The following is a 19,908-nucleotide window of genomic DNA, read 5'->3' as shown; positions in this document are numbered from 1 at the left end:
TAGAACTGTTGTTTACAATGATCTTGTGCTTTACAGTTGTTCTTACATTTCTATCAGGTGTTTTATGTACGATCAATAAATACATTTGGAATGCAACACAGACGCAGTGTAGTGTGTCACTGCTGCCCCCTGCAGTCGGAGAGGAACACTGCACCAAAACGCCTAGAATCATTGGAAACGTCCAACAAAAGCAGCTATTGTCTTCAAACTTGTGGTAAAAAGCATATATGTCCATTAATTATAAGAGGCCAACCAAATGTATCTTTTAACATGAAATTTAAAATGTCTGCTTTATGTCTTTATTTGTTGACACTTTAGTTTGTGCCACATATCAGGAACATTTATGTTTTCTGCAACAAGTTTTTTTCTAACGAATGTTTTATATTAGATGCCCTGTTTGAATACAAAAACAAATATTGAATGTGTGCAGATCTTTTCGGGCCTAAATACACCAAACACATTGGGCCATTCCTCATTGTGCAGCTTTTGTAAGGAATCTCTCTTCACCAAAGATCTGCTGCAGAAAGTCCTTAAGTCAATTTCTTTTTTCTAAGAGTATTTTGGTCATTCATTATAAAATGTAATATTTTTTTGGGGAAAATGTTTACCATAATATATTTTGGGGGAAAAATGAAGACAAAATGTGTGCCTAGAACAAAATACTAGACATGATTAAAAAGTATTGATCGATCAAATGAAAATGATCAGTACTGCACATAAAGTGAAAGTGTCAAAAGTCAATAAGGTAAAGTGATCGGTGCGCAGGACTCTAAATATACAACTTTATTCGAAATCAGCGTTTTCGAGACAACAGTTTGACTGAACATTTATTTTTCTAAAAGATTTTTAGCTCAATACAAAATACTAACAATCCCACAGTAAAGATCTACACACATAACTATCTGCTAACACACACCTTTTCTGGTTTTTCAGAGAAAAAAACAAATCTGCTATCTAATCTGCATTTCCAATCACTATCTCAAAAAAATGAATACTGTGAGCTGTGAGATCAGATATAGTTTATACACTGATAAAAAAAAAAGGAAATAAATAATATGTCAATATTCAAAAGAGTTGTGCAGCAACCAGTGTGGTGTTACACTGGAGAGTCACAACTCGAGAAATACAAAATAAATAAATATATATTAATGCAGGTATGACATAAGTTCGACTGTGTAGCTGCCTATAGACTACTTCATGTCCCTTTCAGAGTAAATCCAAACAAAGTGCTTTAAAGACTCTCAGCAGGAGGAAATCATAGCAAAAGTAAAGTATAAATAATGTCATCATCCGGTGCATCACAAGCCAGCAGGATAGTTATATAGACGCTATATATCCAGTGGTGGAAATATACCAAGTACATTTACTCAAGTACTGTTCTTAGGTACAATTTACAGCGACTTCATTAAAATGTTGAAGTTGTTTATTTACTTGGCATATTTGATATCAATATAAAATATGATATACATCAAATAATACATAAAGATATATAAATAGAGATCTACCATTTTATAAATCCCACTGGCTTGTAATGCTAACGTCCTTTACTTAGAATAAACATTAATGGAGCAGTGCAGGATTAATGTATTTTTGTAGTCTGAACCTGAAGTTAGCATCTCCCTGGTTCCCTCCACAAAGAGCCAACAGGATTTCTCCACTGAAATCTAAAATCTTGCAGAAAATGTTTTATGTGGCAAACACATGTTAATGATACTTACACATTTTGTTAAGCAGGATAATGTCCACATTTAAGGGTAAATGCAATCTCCAGAAGTACAAAGCTAACGTTAGGCTATAGAGGAACTACAGCACGGTCACGTGACTTCAAGTCACCACCGCAAAGCTAAAGGCAGCTAATGTTGGGCATGATGATGTTAAGAAGTCCCATTTAGCAACTGGTTAGCAACCACTGTTTTTAAGGCACATGAAAGCCTTAGACATTAATTTCTCTAACTGTGTTATGTATGCAGCATTATGCACCACGGCAACGTGAACAAGTAAATGAATATTTTTTATTAAAAAAGTGCTGAATTTTCTTTCAAATTATAAAATGAAACAAAAATGTAATTGACTTCCAGATGAACGAACAGGAAGTGCTACAATGCTAACTCATTTCAGGGTTTAAGGACTCATTCCTGCACCAATCTACGCAGATGTGCATGTCCTTGCTGCAGCTGCGCATTAGGTGTTAGCCGCGTAGCACATGTCCTTCTTTAAGTGTATCTGCAGCCCGCTGGCGCTGGTGAAGGATTTGGAACATTGCTCGCAGCCATACGGTTTCTCCCCTGAGTGTGTGCGTTTGTGCTTCTTCATGGTGTCTCCGTCGCTGAAGGTGCGGCAGCAGTAGGGGCAGCTGTACGGCCGCTCCCCCGTGTGGATGCGCAGGTGGCGCCGCAGGTTCCCCCTCTGGCTGAAGCTCTTGGAGCAAAAGGTGCAGCGGTGTGGCCGCTCCCCCGTGTGCGTGCGCAGGTGGCGCCGCAGGTCCGCCGACTGCGCAAAGGACTTGCAGCACCAGTCGCAGGCGTAGGCCTTCCTCTTCTGCTCCAGGTGTAGTCGCAGGCTGCCGGCATGGCCAAACGCCTCGCCGCAGCGGGGGCAGCGGTGGACAAGCTCGGGGATGTAACCCGCTGTTGCACTGTCATCACCTGCAATTCTCTCAGGAGAGCACTTCCTGTTTCTGTGAGCTTCCTCTCTGTCTACACGCACCAACACTGTCCTGCTTCTGACAGCTGCCTGCTCCTGCACAGAGTCAGGTTCACTCACTGTGTGTTCCTCAGGCTCACTTTTAATCAGGGTTTGGGCCAGAGGCTCCTCTATCAGCACAGGGATTTCAATTTGGATGTTAGGGGCCGAGGAAGAGTGAGTTGGAGGAGGTGAGGGGTCCTTCGTCTGAGGGTCTGGCTTCAGTGCGGGCTCCAAGGCATCAGCTGGCTTCCAATTTTGCAGGGGGGAAGTATCCCTCTGCACAGAAACACCCTGCTGGTTCAGTGGAGAGTCGGGCTCCTTGGAGTGGGGCCGCAGCTCTGGATCACAGGTTCTCTGCTCCGGAGACTCTAGCCCAAGACTGGACCCGTTGGACCCTGGAACCACAGAAACAAAGATTCAAGATGATAAAGAAATGCTTGTGACGCCAGCAAAAATGTAAGGGAATGTGTGATAGTAATAAAACCTTGCAAGATTAAACCAGTATGTCCCTCTCTCTCCTACTTTAACCTGTCTTCTCACACTAGGCACTCATTAGGTGTGCTTTTTGATAAACAGAGGCATGTCCTACTTGTCCAGTGCAGTAATACAACGCTGCATTGATTTGAAGTCACCAGGTCACATGACATTGAAGCTATTTAAAAAACAAATGATCTTCTATTCAAATAATTTTGCATCAGTAATGAAAAAGAAGTGCCACACAAGACACAATTATTATAGTTGTTTTAGCCTAGTTCTCAATAATATGGGGAGTTAATATAACATTGGTTTTCAGTCATTTAAACACATCATTTGTTGACTGTTCCTAAATTAAACCCTTTGAGTGAGGAGTTGTTCCTCTCTATCGGTCCTCTGACTGCAGACAGGAATTCCCCTTTAATAAAACAAGAATAACAGGCATTCAGTAAGTTAGTAAGGCAATAGCACCAGAGCTAAGCACCACGCCATCTGGCAATTTAAGGTGATGTTGTTTAACGTTCAACATACACTATAAGCAAAGGGTTGTACAAATTCAGAAAAAAATACATTTCAAAGGTTAATTCGGCCTATTGTAAATTGATAGTCCAAAAAGCAGTGCTTCTCAATGTCAGTATACTTGTATTTTAGGAACTGAAACTGTTGCTTGCTAGTGAAAACAGGAAGGAACAGTAACTGCTGCAAAAGTCTTATTTGTCATAAATTTAGACTAGTTGGTCAATCTTACATGTGCCGAATTTAAAGCCGGCACTATAACTACATGGCAACATGTTAAGGTGAATGTTTTAGTTGATTTAAAAGGTAAATAGATTTGTAATAATAAAGGCAGATATTTTCCAGAGCGGTTTGGAACGCTGTTCCATCACAGCTCGCCTCAAAGGCTAGCAGACTAGCTCGGCCCTTACTCAGCCACTCCGTCTCGGCCTCCAGCAGCAGGATGTCCCGCAGCTGCCTCCGGAGGCTCTCGTTCTCCCGCTTGGTCCTGGCGGTCTCCTCCCGATACTCGATGACCGTGTCCTCAACCACGTCTAAGATCTCCTTCACCACCACCGTCAGCCGCTCCGTCAGGTAGGCGTTCAGTAGCTGCAGTTTGGTCATTTTGGATGAACCATAAACAGCTGCCGCGGCTGCATCCACACCGGAAACAGAAGAGCACATCAACAAACGAAACCGGAAACAGCTTTTTTTCACCAGAAGAACATGACATTCAATAAAAATAAGAGTTATAGGATATTACACAAAAAGAACAGTAACAAAAAGGAAGTTATTACACACCAGGCAAAAATAATGTGAAAAAAGTATTATTATTAGTATCTTGTAAAATAATACCAACGACAAATCTGCAAAGGTCTTGGCAACGTTTCCCTTTTTTTGTATTTATTGGATCTTATTGAACACACATTAAAGAAGATTTATATAAAATACATTTTAATACAGAAAATATTCTAAACATAAAAAGACAAATAAAAGCATTGTTATAATATATATATATATATATATATATATATATATATATATATATATATATATATATATATATATATATATATATATAGCCGCGCAGTAAATTAAGAGACCACTCCAATTTTTTCTTAAATCTTTATCTCTACATGTAAGGCAGCCATTCCAGTGTCTGTTGAATTCCAACACAGAGAAAAATTGCCAGTAGTTTATAGAATACAATAAAAACATTTTAAAATCATTTAACTCAAACGACCTACCTATAAAAAATAAAACAAGAGAAACTGATAATGCTGAAGTGGTCTCTTAATTTTCCCCCGAGCTGTATATACTATATGTAAGGGATTTATTGAAATAAAATTCAAATACAAAAAAATATAAATACAAATATTCTAATGTCTGTATCACTAGGTATATAAGAATACAAAACTCATACAGAAGTGCAAGGGAAAAAAAACCGATTACACATCTTTCTTGCTTAAAAAAAAAAGCTTAAATGCAGACATATATTTCGTGTAAGACTTATTATGTGGTAATGCAGTTCATCACTGGAGGGCAGTGAACACAGGAATAGATTTACAGGAAGCATTTAAAAATGAAACAGTTTAAGTAAAACATCTGTCCAATGCAAACTATATACATATTAATGTTTAAACATTGTTGTGTTAAATTTGATTTAGTCTTAATTGCTATAAATATCATGATGCAGGGGTTAACATTATATCTTATTGATACTAACATTATTATTATTATCATTTAAACCTCCTCAGAACAATATTTCTATATATTAATATTCTCGGTGCAGAATGTGTGTGTGGACAGAGACTGGTGCATTGTTGGAGATTTGCTCCGTCAGCAGAAAAAGGGGCAGCAAGAAAAAAAAAAGTGAAGTTAACAGAGGCAATACAAGAAGTAGGCTCGTTTTCCTCCAAAATAAGATCACTATGTATAAAACATCATACGATCCGATTAAACCTTTATTCAGTCTTCTCATAGTAGCTTAAAAAATACGTTACAAAACAGGTATTCACACACGTGACCTAGGTATATTATATGCAAGTAAAAATATCCACAATAACATGTTAAAAAAAACATATTTATTTGTGTTTTATCTATGAATGTCAAATGTAACATGTGTGTTTTATAATCTCTGCTTATTATTATAAATGTATTTTCTCCATCTATTTTCCTATCAATATAATAATATATTCCTTGTATAATTACTATATCTTTATATTGATTATCAATATAAAAGATATTAAAGATTAAACACCATTTATAAAATGAATGAAGTGAGCTGTATTATTACTACTATTACTGTTGTAAAAAAAGGGTTATAAATTATAACTTGGGGTTTAAAGGAGGAGCATCACCTTAATAAGCATTATACGCGAAAAACGTAGGCTTTTATTTTGAAATGTTGAGTCAGGCACTGCTTTTAGCATCAGTGAGCTTTACTGTGATGGGAGATGATGAAGCTACTGTACCACACATGCACGAACACGCGCGCGCACACACACACACACACACACACACACACACACACACACACACACACACACACACACACACACACACACACACACACACTTATAGCAGCCCTCCCTCCCCTTTTACCTCTTGCAGAGGAAGACAGAAAGCTGCAGCATCCTCCACTCTGCATCACCAGAAACGAGCAGAAAAAGAATCAATAAAAACAGGCGCAGACTAAAGACATACTCTATCATTTAATTAAAGATAAAACAGAGTATTTAAAGAGGAATCTGATTGTTTTTTATATATTTATTTCAAGTGCTGTTTCTCCACCTCCTACCTCTGGATCTGTATTCCTGCTGCAGCATGATGAGCACCAGCCTGCAGCTCCCTGTGGACTAGCACCAGGTAAGATGAAACCCCTCTTTTATCTCACATGCATGTTTTTAAAAACTACTATTGGGTGCTGCTTGAGCCACAGGGGCTCTGTGGGTGTGTCGGCTCCAGCTGCAGCACACTTTGGTGCTGATGCATTTCTACACGATGTCAGACATGCATCCGTGTGTTCAATTATGTATCAAATCAGGCTGGCATCATGTTGCTTTCAAAGCATCACATCCATCTATCTTTTAGCTCTGCTGCTCCACAGAAGAAACAAAGGCATTCTTACATTTCTCTGTTTGTATAACTGTTTGTTTCATCTTTTTATAAGAGCAAAGCAAAGGGATTTTAGAATCACTGCTCCTTTGTTTTAATATTCATGTCATGTCCCTCCTTCATGCTGAAACATTGCAATATGAAATGATAACCTGAAGTTTTTAGAATGATTTTTATTGAAACATGTCTTGTTTTGTCTGAACAAAGATATTATTAAATTAATAATAATTTAACTTAATTTTTATAGCACCTTTTATACAGAATATGCAGCGTAACGACCAGGAATAGACGTACAATAAATATAAAATGGTAGATAGAACGGCATGTTAATGGAAATGAAAACGAATAGAATCAATTGCAAATAAGATTAAAAACTAAATAAAATAGAATGCAAAAGATGCACAACAAAAATGGCACAGAAAACTGAACATTAATTTAAAAAAAGTCTCCATTCTCTGATTATCTTTACTACATCAGTGGTGCAGAATTAGTAGTGCTCTCTCCAGCGGGATGCTTTAACCAGCAGTAAAAAAGGTATTTTTCCTTGACAAAATTGCCCAATTCTAGGTTAATTTGTGTCTTCTTTTACCACTGCATTGTGTCTGAAAAGAATATTAAGTGTTTGGAGTTGTGAAATATGAATTCAGATGATTTCTGAAATGTCTGAGACGAATAAATCACCTTCTTTCCAGTAAAGGAGATAGATAGGTGACAATAATTGTAAAACACAAAAGAAAAGTCATGCACTTGTCCTTTTTTTTTTTAGACATTTTACATAATTTAGCCTTCTTTTAGGGTATTGGAAGGAAACATCCACATTTAGCTTTTGATTTGACTAACTTTGTCTATTTATGTCTGTAGATTGTATTAAATTCACCACAGGTTAGTATTAGATAATGCCTCATTTGCATATTAAAGATAACAATTTAGAAAACTTGTAATATAGAAATGGATTGTCTTAATGTAGGTTATCTACAGGGGAAGTGTCTTGGTGATATCTACTAGTTACATTTGTAACCCTGTTCCCTTGTAGTGTGTACACAATGTATGAATTGTACAATACCTTTAAGGGCAGGTTTCTTACAGTGAGTTTTTCTCAAAGTTTTAACGAAAAATGTCCACCTCAGTAGCACTGACATACACCAATCTTTACTTTTATTCTTCCTATTTATATTCTGAAGCTTTCTACACAGGGGTTTGTCCACCTTTCATTCAGAACCTGACTTATAGAGCATTATGTTATATAAACATGGAGAAATGTATTCTTTGTGTCTGGTTGTTGACAGTATTTTCTGATTTATGGAGTCATTCAAAGAAAATCCCCTCTGTAAAACATTTCAATCAATGTCAACAAAATGAAAGAATTTTGAACCTGGCTTTATCCAATCTTCACATTTCTGGAAATGTATGCATTTTCTCTTGCATATTTACATGTAACATTAAGGAGTTGTGTTGTGTTTCTGTGTGTGTGTGTGTGTGTGTGTGTGTGTGTGTGTGTGTGTGTGTGTGTGTGTGTGTGTGTGTGTGTGTGTGTGTGTGTGTGACTTCCTGCAGCAGAGGCTGAATTAGAGAAGCTGGCTGCAGAGCGTATCTGCTGCTGTGTGCTGAAATCTGTAATAAAATCTGTACCAAAGTTAAAGAGGTCAAACTGAACATAAAGAGAGATTTACTGCATTCTGACGAAGTCTCCTGCTGGAAAACACTGGAAATGTGATCTGTGTGTGTGTGTGTGTGTGTGTGTGTGTGTGTGTGTGTGTGTGTGTGTGTGTGTGTGTGTGTGTGTGTGTGTGTGTGTGTGTGTGTGTGTGTGTGTGTGTGTGTGTGTCTTAGAACAAGACAGGAATGACAGCCATTTGTGAAAAAAAGTTTTAAGGTTTTAGATTTTGGGGAAAAACCTGATAAATGTATTTCAAAGAAGCACACGCTGAAAAACTTTTTTTTTAAAAGTTTTTAAAGTAAATATAACCACAAGTTAAAGTTCTTTAAATCAACCGGTGCAAGACAGTCTTCATGCAAAATGTTGTTTATTCCAGAAAGTGATCTAAAATATAGATACGTATTAATATTTCTGAGTGCAGAATTTAAATTAGAACATGGATTCTATCACAAACACTACGTTTGTTCAGCCTTCTCCACAGCTTCAGACACTGATCAGCCATTATCAGTATTTACTGACAGCTCCAACATTTGGTGTGATGTTTTAACTGCCGTCACTTTGAGCTAATCCCCCCCCGGACTCCTGAGAGGAAGCTAATCCTGAACATCCAGAGAGAAGAGGCGAACAGAACAGTGGGTTAATGGATGTTCACACCCCCTACCTCTTCAGTAACCTGTCACCTTTTCTCCTGCTCTAAAGGGCAAGGAGATTTAAAAAAGAGAAGTATTTAGGTACTTTATCTCAGAGTAAATCATTTATACAGTAAGTCATTTTTAACTGCACTATATCTGTCTAACATTTTTAGGTTCATCATAGAATAGAATTTAAAAACCTAAAATGAAATAAATAGTACAATTTATAGTTTTTCAGTACATAAAATAGGAAAATTAATTAATTAAATTAGCTAATATTATTATTTGTGTAATCTTTAATAGCTTAATAAATGGTACAAGTTGTACAAGATTTTATTCCTCACATAAAAAAGGCAAATTACAGTAAAATATTATCAGTTAATTATATTTTGAAATTGCACTTTTTACTTCCACCGCTAGATACAATGTCACAAAAATAGGTTATGAAGTCCATTTTATTTATATGACCTTTAAAAAAACAGCTGTTAAGCAGATAATACTAATAATGCATAATACTAAACAGCATTAACATTTACAAGCACATTTTAAAGTGGAAACAGACACTTACAAAACGGATTAAAAACAATATAATAAGCAATACTGATTTAAAAGCAAGCGACACAATTATAAAAACATTAAATATTTTTTGTTTTGTTTTGTGGTACAGCCTTAGCTGACCTGACAATGAGAGGAAGAATTTACTCATTTTGATCTCATTCAAAGCGTTTATTTTTCTGCATCATGATGTGAAATGCTACTGTTCTGCAGCGCTCCTTTGGTTTTAGGCGTGGCTGTTTTAGGTAAAATTCCTGCAATCTGCGTTATGTTGTATTTTACTTCTGTACAATGTTTTAAAGGGGCCACTTTGTGCTAATTTTCAGGTTCCTATTTGTATTTAGTGCCTCTACTTTGACATGTTTCCATGCTTTAATGTTCAATGGTGGAGTGTGAATGGGGTGTGTGGAAGAGAAACTTTGGAGGGAACACAAGGGTTTTAACCTTTGCAACTCATTTGCATGCCTCTTTAACTTCTTAACTTCCTTAGCAAGTTTGATCTGCAGCAATGCATCATATTTTATAAGATCATCATATTATGGTAGATTGTTACTGTCCTGTAAAACACGTATCTCTAAAAACTCAACTTTCAATGAGTTTCTCAGAAAAACCGTCCTGTTTTCAGCTTTGTGACGAAGCATTTTCCTGATGATACAAGAGGTTTTTTAAAGACTTTATTCATCTTCATTAGAAGGAGAGTGTTTGTGTGTGTGTGTGTGTGTGTGTGTGTGTGTGTGTGTGTGTGTGTGTGTGTGTGTGTGTGTGGGTGTGATACAGTAGCTTCTTTCATCTCAATTCCCCACCACAGTGAAGCTCTCTGAAGCTAAAAGCAGCGCCTGTTCTCTACTTTTTTTTGCTTACTTCCTGTTTGTTTATTGATTTTATGATGATTGTTATTTTATATTTGTATTATGACTTCTGTATTTGCTTATTATGATTTGCAAGGTGAGGTTACTCAATTTATCCCTTATGTATTTATTTTAAAAATTCTACTTACACACCTTCTTTTCTTTTGTATTTCTGCTGTTTAATTTTTATTGTGTTAGTGTATGCAGAGGTGGAAGAAGTATTCCAACTTTGTACTTAGGGAAAAGCAGTAATACCATAGTGTAGAAATACTCTGGTACAGGTACAGATGTAGTGCATTATTTTGGTGGGTCCTAAGCAGGTAGGCAGCAGTCGAAAGATGGATGATGTAGTGAATGCGTGTCAGACTTGTTACGCCCCGTTGATTAATTATATGGAAACCACCTGCAATGACTCATCGATCCACCAAGTATCAGGGTACAAGTGATGAAATACATGTGATTAAATGCTACTCAGCAAACACCACAGGGGGAGGGGTGTAGATCACCAGCCACTGGGATTAGTTAGGTTTCTGGTTGGAATTCCTTAGATGGTGAGACATTTAGTATACATCTGTTAAAGCCTGGCATTCAACATTTTACTTTTACTACATTTTGTAAAATAAAAAAGTATTGCATCAAAATATACTATTACTACTAATATACTAAGTACCAAAACTGAAAGTGTCTGCAGTGATGCCAAACTTTTCTGCAGAGCTCCTCTGGATCAGCCCCTCAGGCTGCACACAGAGGAGCAGAAAATAACAAAAGACTGCATTTGTCAGCTGAAGCAGCACCGCAGCATGGGGGGGGGGGGGGGGGGGGGTGTGTCATCGATCCAGCCTACAGTCCTCAGTGTGTCGCTTCATGCTGCTGCAGCAAAGATTTCTCCTAAATCTGCTCTCTAGGAAGCTGTCGGGCCTGTGGGCTGTCGCTCAGATCAATGAGTCTGTTTATAATCTGCTGACAGACTCACAATAACATTTATTTATGATGAAACGACGCACGATCGATGTGATGGGATATTAAAGAGCTGCGGGAGGGCTGCAGGAGGGCTGCAGGAGGGCTGCGGGAGGGCTGCAGCAGTGTGCACCCTGATGCAGGAACATTCTCTCAGTGCTGCATCAGAGCGCAGACAGGTATTGCATCTGCAGCCCAAATGTCCCTTTAGTGGAAAATGTTCTGGCATTTGCAAAACTGCTTGGCTGAAGAAGAGACGAAACAAAGCACAATCTGAAAAAACCTGGAGCACAGTCAAGTTTTATATAACAAATTGAATATCAAGGATATGCATACATAGTGTAGTGCAGTGTAAAGAAACACAAAACTACATAAATAATAATAAACATACTGTTTGGAATCTTTCAAAAATCCTGACTTTAGATCAATCATAACAAATGTCACATTTGTCATCTTAAAGCAGATGCTGTTTTCACAGAGGAAAAGCTGTGGTGTAGCCATTTTTACCTGGGTGCAAAATGTATGATTAATACACTGTTATCTTAATCATAAATAAAACGCTTACGGGCACAAATGGTTAAAAAAACAACACATTGTTATTTAAAGAGAAAAAAGTGTTTGTTATTCAATTCCAGAAACAATAACAATGAAGTGATTTTCATTCCTTTGTCTTTAGGGGCTTGTGATTAAAAAAAAAAAAACGTATTCAATCCAAATACAATGTTAAAATACCTAAAAGGAAATAAAGAAATTGATAAATTAAAATTTGTGCTGTTAGTGGTTAATGTTAATATTGACACGTATTTGATCCCATACATGAATGCTTAAATCTGGTATATTTCTTAATGCATTTTGTGGTATTTAATTGTGACATCCAATAAACACTGTCTGAAATCAGAAGCCAGAAAGACTTCATAATATATATATATATATATATATATATATATATATAGAACCGTATCTGCCCACACAGACAAATATGTATATTATATAAAAGTGATATGGGTGTTTTATACTCATATTTTGTGCTCCAGGCAACTGATTAGTTCTTCTTTTTTTGGAAACCCACATGTTGTCAGTGCTGTAAAGAAAACAGCTTTTCATTCAGCAGCCATCGCTCAGATGCTATAAAAACATTTTAAAAATAAATGAAATCAAATAAAACGTTTATAAATATACAAAATAAAGCGTTATGTCTGTGATGTGTTTCAGATCGCGCTCTGCCTTTAGCTTTTCTTCAACACTTCCTGTTCACTGCCCCACGACCACCACCAGCAGCAGCATGGAGTCCCAGCAGCCAATCAGCACCCAGCATGAAGGGACGTGCGACCCCATCGCCGTGACCTCTCAACCGCCCTCGGCCGCAGACGCTTCAGCAGCCAATCAAATGGACAATATGGCTCACCTGACTGTTATCGACAACGCAGAGACTAGTAAATACACCTGCACCTGTGTATAGACACCTCCCAACACTTGATTCCCATGCACTTTATTAATTTAAGTGCACCCAAGTATTAAACTTTTACTTTACTTCTTTAAGCATGATTTATGCTCGCCACATTGTTCCCAATGTGAGGGTGTTAAAAAAAACACCTTTAAATACAAATATAATTTTGGCAGATCTGCACTGCCAAAACTGTAACATGTTATAAATGTTGATATTTTTTCTGATTACTTTAATCCTTTTTTCCTTGTTCCGCACTGGGGACATCTTTGATTTTAGATTGTTTTGTCAATCCATATGGCCTGCATAACGACAGCTCATAAAATAACTAAACACATTTAAAAATGGTTAATACTAACATTCTATAAAAGCAACTATTTATTAACAGGCTTTAAATCTAAAGCCCTGCCTTTAAAATTGAAATCTTTTATTATTTTCAACCAGATTTTTTCAGGTTTCCGGACAAAGAGTTTTCTGCACAGGAAATAAAAGTTTGGTATACAAAAATAATAATAATAGTCACAACCAGGCCTTTTAAGAATTGTCAGGGAAAGTTGAAAACATATATAAGTAAAACATTTTATGGAATTTTATTTATGACATTTTACACCTTTAGGGTCATTGAGAAAATGTTGCTCAGAAGTAATGTAAGCATTATTCCTTTACTTATTATTTCAGCAAATATCATTAAAAAAAGCTAAATACAATATTTTAGTGCATCATACTTTCAGACTTCCTGTCGATGCCTCTCAGATACAAGTCCATTGGTACTTCTAAAGGTGTAAATCTTTAAAAACACATTCAGTTTTATTTTTTACTAATTTCCTCTATGCAAACTCGTCTTGCAGATAACGGCCTCGGTCATGCGATGGCGGACTCGTCTCCTACAGTGTCCTCAATGTCGCCCAAGCTCCATGCGGCTGGCGGCCATGCTAACGGCCGGCCCGGTCTGAGCAGCCGCTCAGGGTCGGTGGCAGGTTCCCCCCGGCCCTCCCTCACCCGCAGGCCCAGCGGCATCACGGAGGCTGCTGTGGACAGGTCCAAGCCCCGGGACTACCTATTCCTCGCCATCCTGTCCTGCTTCTGCCCGCTGTGGCCCATCAACATCGTGGCCCTCACTTTCTCCGTGATGGTACGACAAAAGACTTTCGTTTGTGTAGAAATAAACCAAATGACCAAGAGTTTTAAAAAAAACCTTGTCTTTTGCATCTTTTGACATCTTCTTCACTGTTTAATCTCTGTTCAGTCCCGGAACAGTCTGCAGCAGGGCAACGTGGACGGAGCTCGCCGTTTGGGGCGCAACGCCATGATTCTGTCTGTGGTCGCCATCTTGGGAGGGATTGCCATCATCGCTGCGGCCATCGCCCTAAACTGGGGATGTAAGTTACAAGGAAGACCAAAAAATACACAAAAACTCAAGCATAAGTCCTTCAAATTTGTAGTTAAGCAAAAATGTAATGAGTAAAACATTTCAAAATGTTACAAAAAGATGTTCAGGATTGGTATCAGGGTACCATTTGCTCCATGTTTTTTATTTTTATTAAAACATGTAATCCATTACAATTTAATTAAATAAACAAGTGCAATTTAGTTTGTAGTTAAATTAGAATGTGCACTTACTAATACTACTATTAATACTACTGTACTACAATAAATAACAAGAATACATGTGAATAATGCAAATTACAATATAAACAGTAGTGTAGTTATATTAATAATATTAGGGTCGAGATTAATTCTTAAATATGTGTGACTTTCTGTCTTTTTTTCTCTCTGCAGTAATTTTAAAATCCTGATTAGAAAATAATAATAAAAACGACACCGACTGCACGACGACATCCGACCGAAATGACTCCGTTTCCCCTCCATACTTCCTGAATCGTTTCTCCAGCGCCTGCTCCAGATGAAAAACTAAATCTGTTCCCTGCTGTTGTTTTTCTTGCTGCACGACAACGAGCATGGACACTTCCCCAACACACACACCTCGATTTGGATTAGGAGAAAAGTGTGGGTCACATGATGTTCATTTCACTCTGTGGTCCACAAGCACATCTGGGATATACGAGTCTCCATGCAACAAGTCCAGCAATGGTGCAAACCTTCCGATTTTTCATGCCAAATATTTGGAGACTTGGTATTCTTGGTGAACTGAAAGCGGGAGAGGCTGCTACTGATGGTCCGGCATGAACATGAAGACGTACTTTAAGAGTATTTATAGAGAGAGAGACTCTTGTTTCATCATCCAGATCTTCCTGTTGCTGTTTATGGTGCACAAACCTAAAGTGGACACACTCATAGAGAGTGCTGACGACCATTTAAGCAGCTGTTTACTAAAACAATGTCCACGTTATCTTCTCTCTATAGTCCAATATAAAGGAAACTGCTATCTAATACAGTTATAGTCCTATTCAAATATTTACGATTAGTTGTTTCAACAAAGTGAAAGGATAAAGAGGGAGTTATCCCACATGTGGTGTCATGCCCTGAGACCCAAACTAACACAAATCCTTAAAAACACAAATATATAATAAAGTATGAAAAAAAAATACTCATACAAAGGTTCATATGATATTTTGCTAAATGTTTTTCGTCTTTTCTCCTAAAAATATCCAGAAAATGTCTTCGACTTAAAGTTGCTTCATCCATTCAGTCTTTTAGACATAAACATCAGTGTTTATCAGATACAAGTTGGTTAGTTTTAGGTGAAGGGTGTAAAAATAACAGAAGTTGTGTTACATGAGTACTGAAGTTTTGATCACAAATAAATGAACATTGACCACTGGTTTCACAAGGGACACAAAGTACTGTGCGTTATGCATGCAAACAGCCACAAACAGCGTATGGGAAAAATCATTTTGGGTATTGGGTTTGTAGATTTCTTGATCTCTTTATTGGAGTTTTCAGCTTTTTGTTGTTGACATTGTGTGTCTCTTTGTTGAGGTCTTGAGTCTCTTTATGGGTGGTTTTTTTTTTGGCTTCTTGCATATTTTTGTTGGTGCTTACTATCTCTTTTTGGCCATTTTGCGTGTCTCTAATGACAATTTGCATCACTTTGTTGGTGTTTTACGTCTCTCTGTTGGTTTTTGACATTTTTGTTGACAATTTACGTCTCTTTGTTGGCGTTTTGCATCTTCTTGTTGATATTGTTTATCTTAATTGATGATTTGCGTCTTTTTGTTGCCATATTACATATTTCACATCTGTTTGTTGCATTTGCATCGCTTATTATTTAAACGTATTCACATACAAGATTGTGATATATTGCGAAAAGTTATTCTTAATTTTTAGAGCAGTCTCCTACAAATGTCCAGTAAAACAGTCCATTTCGGCTTGTTACCTGCATTTCGTAGTCTATATAACATTTGATCTTCACAGAAAACAACTTGGTTAGTTTTAGGAAAAGATTGTGATTTGGGTTAGAATAACTAATGGAAGTGGTGTTACATGACTATGGAAGTTACGTTTACAATTAAATCAACATTGACTTCTGGTCCCCCCCGACCTCCTTACTACCAGGACTTAGTTTTGTGAGAAACTAACCAATTACAGTGCATTACTTTTTGTAGGTATAGATCCGAACAGCAACGCTGTGCCAAACACCAGATTGTGTGTTTCTGTTTCCTTAAATGTTTGTGTGCTAATTGGGAACTGGATGGGGGCTTTGAGGAAATAAGTTGTTGTTATAGATCCAAATCATCTATTATAACCTGTGCATGTTTACAGTATTTATAACAGAATGCTTTTACATAATACCATAGCCTCATTTAGCAGGAGCGCTAACTGAGTAGCACTGTAAATAAATAATATTGGAAATTGTATTATGTCCACCTGGTGTATGCCAGAGGTGCAGGAAATATTTATTTTAGTAGTTCGACCCTGAATTTGGCATTTCCCTCGTTCCGTACACAAAGAGCTAATTGGATGTTTTTTTTGATTGTGGAATATTCCAGAAAATAAAAAAATCTGTAAAAGGTAAAAGTGGCTAATGTTCGGAAAGATGACGTTTAGTCGTCTCATTAGCAACCACCATTTTCAAGACACAAAGAATATTCAGAAATTGACAAGTACAGTATTTTCTGACGCGTTTAAAGTCGTTAAACTAAACATTCAAATCCCGAGAGCTTCTGTTATCCACAAAGTTCTGACCAAAAACACATTTAAACAAGCATTGACTTCCAGAGAAGGGATCAGGAAGTGTTAAAATGCTAACTAATTTCAGGGTTCGAGGACTCATTCCTGCAGCACGCGATTGATATCCACATTTTTTTTCTTCCTCACGGATATAACTGACCAACAAATAACTCGCCACTAAGATTGCACAAGAATGTTTTTTTTTTAAAGAAGGAAGCAGATAAATGTTGAACTTTGCACCAATCAGATGGTGTCTATGCGTAGAGGTGAGGTTGGATGAGGTCAGGTTGGGGGAGGAAAGTAAAGTTGCCTCACACCTTCGCACTGTATGTAGCATGTTTACTAACCACATTATGCAAAACAACGGTCCCGGCTTGATTGTCAGTACGAATGCTAGCTTCCCTCAGTTTATTGTGTACTGGTACACGGTTTTGTATGGATTTTGCTTGCGCTACCTCTCAGAGTTGCCTACAGTGTTTTATCACGTTGTTCCACTGATTTAAATCGACTGTTAAATCTATTTGTGTTCCTTTTTTCACTAACTAATAATGGTATCAACATGAAGGGTGTTAAATGTGAAAACATTCCCACAAATCTGTAATTCAACTGGCACAAGTTCTGTGAGTGGAAAAACGTATGTATAAATATATATAGAATCTGATTTTACACATGAACATTTCTGAAAAGTTCTGAGGAAGATTTTCACCATTTATCGTTTATTTTGGTCCTTTTGGAAATTTTCCAAAAAAGATGCATATTGAACTAACTAATTACATGCAAATAATAATCATGTTATTGTTCTTAGCAAATACCAGATTCCAACAATTTAGCCACTTGGATTATTTTTCATATTTTACTCCTCTTATCAGTTTTTTATGCTCATGATTAGCTGCATTAATTCAACAGCAATAATGATGAATTCAGGAGTACAATTCAATAATTTATGTACACTTAACATTTTTCTTTTCGTGGAAAATGTCAATTTGATTAAGGCTATGTTGTGTTATATCAAGCTCATAATTCACTGTATTAACTCAAGAGCTTGATTTATAATGAATGCACATTACTTGTATTAATTTACTTAAATGTTCCAAGAAAGGCTACAATAATTAAAACATGAGGAGCTGTAAATAGGGAGTGATAATAAAAACGAGATCATTTGCATTAAATAGTTATAGAACAGTCCAATAAAAATATGAGATCTTATAAGCTTTTGATTTTATTTTGAAAATCTTCCGCAGAACTTCTCAACATCACTGTCTTCTTGTGTTATTTGTTTCTTGTGTCCGTCTATCATTTTCATTTCTTTTGTAAACGCTCTTTTGACGCCTGATTCCCTGATCTTTGTATTTTTATATTTCTATTCACATTCTCTGGATCTCTTTTTTGTATTGACATGATAATCTACTGTTTGTAACGCTCAGTATAACCTGCTTCCTGCTTGCTTAACAGAAGAAAAACACTGGGGGGGTGCTATAAGCATGAATCCTTATCTAATTATTGATTGCTATTTCCCGACACCGGACTCTTTCTGTGTCCGTGCATGCCTTAAACTGACAGAATGAGTGTACACAAATACATTTATTAAAGTTGATCTACTGCTGTTGATTATTTGATCATGTTTGCAGGGAATAAATCCCATTAAACACCTCTCCGTCTGCAGGCTCATGAATAAATCTGAGGGTAATCATCATGTCTTAACGTGACACTTTTACAGGTTGCAGCGCTGTATTTACTCTCGGGGCGATTTAATTTGTGTTGGTACATTTATACAGGCGTCTCTGAACCAGGGAGCGTCTACTATAAATCCCAGTCCTGGATGGAAATCTGAAGGGAACCTAACATTATTTTATGAGGGGGGGTAATGCCGGGGGAACGGGTTGTATAGAGGAATAACTTCCGAATTTACTAGATTACTGTCGTACATTTACAAAAATATGGATATTCTAAACAAAAATGTAAGAATTCTTAAATCTTTAATATTATTTGAGATTATAAAACTATACACTTGAAATAAAGAAATTAATAATAATTGTAATTAATAAATATATATACTGTATATATTATATATACTTTTTTTTACAATTTCATCAGATTGAATGTATCTTAAAGGTGCCATAGAAAGCATCTATCTGGTATTTGAAATTGTTCTGTGATGTCTACAAAGAAGGTATATAACTTTGGTTGATCCAAAAAATGTCCCGATGTGGTTTTACAGGCCCATTCACCCATACACGCTGAATTGCCTTATTTTTGGGGCTCATTTAAATAATTATGACGAGCTCTGCTCTGATTGGCTGGTTTACAAGGAGCAATCCATGGCTGCCTCAGAGCCCACAGAAGTAAGTGAAGTTCGCTAAACTGTGAGAGATGAACCATGGAGGCTATTGGCATCCAGCCTTACATGTTGGAGCCTTTATCGGAAGAGGAAACCGATGAATTTGAAGAACAGCCAGTTGGTCTGAGATTGGAGAGCAACGGTACGGAGTGGTAAGTGTTAGTGTTAGTGTTTCCAGCAGCTGGTGTATGCAAATGTTGGGGCTGGACTACCGTGTGTGACGTAACACACAGGGATTGTTGTAATTCGCCCGTTTTACCGCTGTGACATGCATATTCATGATTTGCACGTGAAGGAGGAAACAATGGTGTTTGAGGTTTACGGTATGTCAGCACAATGTACCGAACTCTCCTTATTCAACTATGCCAAGGTGAATACAGTTTTCCATTCTATGGCACCTTTGAAGGGGCCTTATTATGCTTTGGAGTTTTTTTCCCTTTCCTGTAGTGTGTTTTTAGGTTTTTGTGCATGTAAATGGTCAGCAAAGGCTAAAACCCTTGTTCTTCCTCCATCGGGATTTTTCGCTTCCACCTGAGAATTAAGACAATATGGCATGTGTTACTACAACTATGGGG

At 37.1% G+C, this 19,908-nt stretch overlaps 2 protein-coding genes across 2 annotated transcripts; one reads left to right on the top strand and one right to left on the bottom strand.

The window, feature by feature from the left end:
• Positions 1-768: 768 nt before the first annotated feature.
• On the bottom strand, positions 769-4,346 carry LOC134877866 (zinc finger and SCAN domain-containing protein 21-like). Its single transcript, XM_063903537.1, has 2 exons — positions 4,086-4,346; positions 769-3,080 (listed from the first exon to the last, which is right to left on the bottom strand). The coding sequence occupies exons 1-2, from the start codon at positions 4,336-4,338 to the stop codon at positions 2,182-2,184; spliced, it is 1,152 nt and encodes a 383-aa protein (XP_063759607.1). The 5' UTR covers positions 4,339-4,346; the 3' UTR covers positions 769-2,181.
• Positions 3,729-18,632, top strand: LOC134877874 (trafficking regulator of GLUT4 1). The gene is made up of 6 exons (XM_063903549.1): positions 3,729-4,248; positions 6,434-6,522; positions 12,633-12,853; positions 13,713-13,996; positions 14,111-14,243; positions 14,644-18,632. The coding sequence occupies exons 3-6, from the start codon at positions 12,703-12,705 to the stop codon at positions 14,658-14,660; spliced, it is 585 nt and encodes a 194-aa protein (XP_063759619.1). The 5' UTR covers positions 3,729-4,248; positions 6,434-6,522; positions 12,633-12,702; the 3' UTR covers positions 14,661-18,632.
• The last annotated feature ends 1,276 nt before the right edge of the window (positions 18,633-19,908 follow it).

This window comes from Eleginops maclovinus, chromosome 16 (assembly GCF_036324505.1).
Source record: "Eleginops maclovinus isolate JMC-PN-2008 ecotype Puerto Natales chromosome 16, JC_Emac_rtc_rv5, whole genome shotgun sequence".
NCBI lineage: Eukaryota > Metazoa > Chordata > Actinopteri > Perciformes > Eleginopidae > Eleginops > Eleginops maclovinus.
The sequence above is the reverse complement of the archived record's forward strand: the minus strand, read 5'-3'. Positions and strand labels throughout refer to the sequence as shown.

Excerpts from the sequence above, each read along its gene's own strand:
- LOC134877866 (XM_063903537.1), bottom strand. The coding sequence starts at position 4,338 with ATGTGCTCTTCTGTTTCCGGTGTGGATGCAGCCGCGGCAGCTGTTTAT. Across the intron at positions 3,081-4,085 it reads GGCCGAGACGGAGTGGCTGA|GGTCCAACGGGTCCAGTCTT; the intron begins GTAAGGGCCGAG and ends CTGTGGTTCCAG.
- LOC134877874 (XM_063903549.1), top strand. The coding sequence starts at position 12,703 with ATGGAGTCCCAGCAGCCAATCAGCACCCAGCATGAAGGGACGTGCGAC. Across the intron at positions 12,854-13,712 it reads TATCGACAACGCAGAGACTA|ATAACGGCCTCGGTCATGCG; the intron begins GTAAATACACCT and ends CTCGTCTTGCAG. Across the intron at positions 13,997-14,110 it reads CCCTCACTTTCTCCGTGATG|TCCCGGAACAGTCTGCAGCA; the intron begins GTACGACAAAAG and ends ATCTCTGTTCAG.